At 30.6% G+C, this 5165-nt stretch overlaps 1 protein-coding gene across 1 annotated transcript; it reads right to left on the bottom strand.

Moving 5' to 3' along the window:
- Positions 1 to 281: 281 nt before the first annotated feature.
- Positions 282 to 4924, bottom strand: LOC119662405 (brain-specific homeobox protein). The gene is made up of 3 exons (XM_038072010.1): positions 4660 to 4924; positions 4077 to 4379; positions 282 to 899 (listed from the first exon to the last, which is right to left on the bottom strand). Exons 1-3 carry the CDS (start codon positions 4889 to 4891, stop codon positions 382 to 384), a joined length of 1053 nt encoding a protein of 350 aa, XP_037927938.1. The 5' UTR covers positions 4892 to 4924; the 3' UTR covers positions 282 to 381.
- Positions 4925 to 5165: the final 241 nt, after the last annotated feature.

Genomic DNA, 5165 nt, shown 5'->3' with positions numbered 1-5165 from the left:
ACGGCTAGCCGTTCGTTTACATGTAACTTAATGTATATATTTGATTATATTACGAATTAATAATTTCAACTGAGCCGAATACATATATTTTTTAAAACACTTACAGTCATGCGAAATAGTCTACAAAGTTATACAGATTATTTTTCTATAAATACAGATTATAAATACAGATTACTATTTAATGGAAGTACTCAAATTTTACGAACTACTTATGCCTAAATATTTAAGAAAAGTAATTGTTTTTAAAAGACTAATTACAAAATACGTGCTGTAAATTTAAATGCGAATCGTGTTAAATTCCTATTAATTGCAGTTGTGGATATATTCTTTATATTGTATTATTTACAAATTAATTTCTTTGTGTCTCTAAATATAAAACATTCACGTTAAGTGATATAATTTTGTGTCTCCAACAATATCAACATCACTGCCGTCATCGTCTTCATCCTCGTCGATATCTTCATCTATGTCTGAATAATCGTCGTTTGAGTAATCGTGCTGCATAAACCCCACTGCACTGTCGATGTTGCCAGTCGATATGTGTCTTAACATTTGCAAATGTTGCTGATTTTGTTGGATATTATGTTGTTGATGATGGTGTGTACTGACGCCATTGTTGCGTTGTTGTTGTTGTTGATGTTGCTGAAGATGTATCTGTTGTTGTTGTTGTTGCTGTTGTGTATATGCTTGCGCACTAAAGGATTTTTCTATGCCACAGATATGACCGTTACTGTCGTTGCTGGCTGTTATACTGGCGTTGTGATTGCTGCCATTGGTGTTGTTACACTGTGACGTGCCATTTGCACTTGATGTTGAAGCATTCGAAGATGCTGATGCTGTGCCAAGACTATTCGAATCGTTTCTATTGCCACCCTCAGTACGTGAAAAGTCAACAGGTTCTGGAAAAGTAATAAATTTTGTCAAATTTTGTAAAATTTTCTCAAAATTCATATTGTATTAAAATTTTCTTAATTTTACTTAGATGAGTTTAATTGAATTTGAAGTGTTCTTTACGCAGCGGTCAAAAAGTTCAAAATGTTTTGTGTACTTAAACGAATGCACTTTGAAAGAAACTTATACATTTATTTAGAATTTTCGGAATAATTTTACTTGGTTTAAAATTTTCATTGCAAGGAGTGAACTTTCTTCTTTGTGGTCTTTTAAACATATTTTCTTAAAAGTTTCTTAAATGTATATGAACTTCGTAAATTAAATTAATTTTTGTTATTTAGTTATTTTGGGACAAGAGTTCCGTGCATTTAAAAAAGTTCCTTTTGTTTGGGCAAAATTAAATAAAAAGTACTTGATAGAATCAGTTTGGAATTATTTTGGGTGTATTATAAAAACTTGAGGAAAAACCACGACAAACTCATTGCAAAAGTGATGAAGTATTTAATAATTTTTAAAACAGTTGATAACATATGGTATATTAAGCTTCAATGTTAAGTACAGTAGAACTCACAAATTAAAACTCTTATGAGTTAGAATATCAGAAAAATTGAATTAGATGTTGACATGGATTTTATACTCTCAAATAAATACTTGAGTGTCTGATTTCGGAGAGTTTTCATTGTTCAAGTTTTTTACAAAATTCAAAACTGGGAATCATCACTGTCGTTCTATCTTTTTTCTACAACTATTGAAATTATTGGTGAAAAAGGAGTGAGCTATCTCGTCCTTAGTACATAAACAATATTTTGTTTCTACGTAAAGAAATACAACAAATATCACAGATTACTATTTGCAAAACAAAGACTTATTAAAATGTAGGTTAATGTAGGTAAATATAAAATGCTTTTTATAAGAAAATAAACCAGACATTAGAAAATTTCAAAATTAAAACTATTTAAAATTGAAGGTAACTTAAATTTGTGAGCATCTACTGTAGACAGCATTCACTGGATTCTCTACTGCGTATAAAATCCACACTCTCGCCTAGATGCGTGGCTAGAGAGATATTATTTTAACAAAACAGATGACGAGCTTAAGAATAAGAACGCGTTAACTCTTTTAATAACTGTGAACCATCAAAGTTGTTATTTATAGGATCAAATGGCATTTATAACTGCAGATTCGGTAAGGATCTTCACCTATGAGATGAGATTAAGGATCTTGACCTAAAACAAAATCTTTAAAAGGTTTCTCAACTGTTTAATTTTTATTTGGTTCAGCTTAGAAGACCCTCTCCAGAGGTAACAAAACACACCATTCATAGTGTACTATTCTATTGTCCTTTCTAATTTTTCTTTCTAAATTTAAATTAACAATTACCGATTTTTTAAACTCCTATGGTCTCGAAAAACATATTTAAGAATTCTTAAATTTATTTTTTATACTAAAAGGCCTCACAAAAACCTGTAAGGTTGTTTAACTAGATTGTAGGGTGGAAAAATAATGCAATAAAATTAATCATATGATTTATTTAGAATTTGCTCCGGTGGGAGCTAGTACCCTGTTTATTTCTATTCTATTCTATTTAGAATTTCAGGTATGATAATATGTGATAAAATGTGAATATGAATGAAGCCAGGAACCTTAAGAGGGAAAAACGTAGATTATTTTTATAAACAAAATTTTTAACAATGAATAATTTTTATACACAATCATTCTACAAAAATTTTTAATACTGACACCAATTCAGATTTTTTCTTATTTTAACGAAATAAACTATACAGTAACATTAGCATGTAATTTGAATATTGTTTGCTTGCATAACCGGAGTGAAGGGGTTTACTTCCAGCCTCTGTGTCAAACTTTCAATGTTTGACTTAATTCAATTAACAATGTTAAAAGTTTTTTAAATTTAAACAATTTTATCAGTTAATTTGTTCAAAATTATATTGATTTATGTTGACATGACAGGTACTTTGATTTTATAGTAAAATAATGTAGTTGATAAATATTCGTGCCCACCGCTGTTGTATGTGATAAAGGCGAATGATCTTTGTAGACTTAAGAAAACAGTTAAACTCTGTTCAGAAGAAATCAAAACCGTGTTAAATAATATCATAACATGTCTACAGTACACCAGCAGTTTAGTCATAAATTCCTGTATCTTCCATTGGTGCACAGGGTCTCATATGCTCCGTATAGTCATAGTGTGTAATAAGATGAGTGACTTTAAATGTTGGTATTATATACAGCATTGATGTACGTTATTCAACCTGTTCACTTAAGGTTAATAATGTTAATAATAATGTCAGAAACTATTGATAAAATCCAAAATATTGTATTGACTGATCAACAAATAAAACTTTTTAATCCCATTAACGAACTCAGTTCAGCATATTCGCTAATCTCATTAGCGAATTCAGTTCAGCACGAACAATTCAATATGAAAAAATGTCGGTAATATTATAAATATTATAAGGTAATATTATTCTTAATCAGAATCATATAATGTTTGTAAAATAATACTTTTTTTTAAGTAAATAATCTATACCGATACCTGTACAGCTTTCTCGAAACTCCTTAATAAAATTCAAAAAAAAATAGTTATATACCAAAAGAAAAAGTGGAAGAACACTTTTAGATACTAGATACGATGGAGTCGTACATAGCTATCACGAAAAAATTTTATGAGCGTTGCTACAAATTGGGTTGATCTGACTGAGTTAGTGTTTATATGAATTTGGAATAAAAAAATATTTATTGATATATAATGGAATATAATTTTGAACTACTATATGTTCATTGACTATATGAGAAACTGTGTATCTTTCAAAATCGCTTCATATATTATTACAGTTGAATTGTTTATTACTTTAGTCAATCCCTTGTCTCTATTATATTCCAACACATGTTAATTAAATCCAGATAATAATAACTGAATTTGTCTAAGTTTTTATCAATGGCGATTAATTCTATTGTTGGGAAATAAAATATTGAAAAAAGAGGAGTAAAGCCAATAAAGCACCAAAGTTCTATATTTTTAAAAACTTCACATTGACTAATATGTACAAGATTTCATTCTTTTAAATTTTTAAACTCAATTCAAATTCCCTTACTAACATTTTGATTAAACTTGGGCTATAAATAAATAATATTTTATTTTTCTAAAAAAATTCAAGTCTCACCATTTGTTGCATCTCGCCTTCGCATTTGCTTCTTGTGTTTCATACGACGGTTCTGAAACCATGTCTTCACTTGTGTTTCACTTAAGCCCAATGCGGTGGCCAACTCAACTCGTTCGGGTGTTGATAAATAACGTTGTGCTTCAAATCGCTTCTCTAGCCCAGACAATTGAGGGTCACTGAAAACAGTGCGTGCCTTGCGTCGGCGACAATGTCGCAACGCATTCACACCCATACCCAAACCGAGTGCCAATTCCGGTACGCAGCCTGCACCACCAAACAAATGTCCACTTCCAAAAAGTCCGGCTGTCAAATTTAAAAAAATCAAAATAATTGATTGTTGTACAAGATATTGAGTTGAAAGTTTTCATAGTTGAAATTCATTTTTATATAGTTTCCAACAATTTTTGATAGTTTTTATTTATGTTTTTTCTGGGTAAGTTTCCATAAATTATTTAATTCAGTTAGTGACCCTAAATATGTTTGCAATGATTGGAAAACTTTGGTGTTCGTAATTTTGTGTATTCAATTTATTCTCTGTTCTATTAGTTTATATGTTGTGTTAATTATGCTCCTAAAAAGTTACCTTGCGAAAGAAAGTATGGATCCACTGATTTATAAGCACCCGATGAGGGTGACAAGTAGCCGAGTGTCATTTGTAGGAAGCCATGATCACTGTAAGCGGCGCTTGGGTACAGCACGGCACTTGCTGAGTGTGGATGCTGCGCTGGAGGTTGAGATGTTGCCACATAATTTGGCGGTACACTTGCCTGTTGAGCTGCAACTGCTTGTAAGGAAGTTGCATGTAAGGGCGGCATTAAAGGCGGTGATAGAGATGTGTTTTGGGGTGATATTGCACTGGCGCCATTTAGTGCTGTTGGCAAACGTTCGGTCAATTTAAAGTTTCTGAAAATATTTAAATATCTCATAGAGTTTTATTTTAAATATGAAAGAAAACAGTTGAACATATAAAATCAAACTTTATTATTTAAGCGTTTTTGATAATTAGTTACAATAAATATTAAGCAATTCGATGCGAAAGGAAGTTTCACAAGAATTAGAAATCTTTATAAGTTTTTAATTTCAAAAAAA

This window comes from Teleopsis dalmanni, chromosome X (assembly GCF_002237135.1).
Source record: "Teleopsis dalmanni isolate 2A chromosome X, ASM223713v2, whole genome shotgun sequence".
In the NCBI taxonomy this organism is placed as follows: Eukaryota; Metazoa; Arthropoda; class Insecta; order Diptera; family Diopsidae; genus Teleopsis; species Teleopsis dalmanni.
This window is presented reverse-complemented; position numbering and strand designations above follow the sequence as displayed.

Bases quoted from the DNA above. Each gene is read 5' to 3' on its own strand.
- LOC119662405 (XM_038072010.1), bottom strand. From the start codon at position 4,891: ATGCCGCCCTTACATGCAACTTCCTTACAAGCAGTTGCAGCTCAACAG. The intron at 4,380-4,659 runs GTAACTTTTTAG...TAAATTTGACAG, and splicing joins TCCATACTTTCTTTCGCAAG to CCGGACTTTTTGGAAGTGGA. The intron at 900-4,076 runs GTGAGACTTGAA...TTACTTTTCCAG, and splicing joins AAGGCGAGATGCAACAAATG to AACCTGTTGACTTTTCACGT.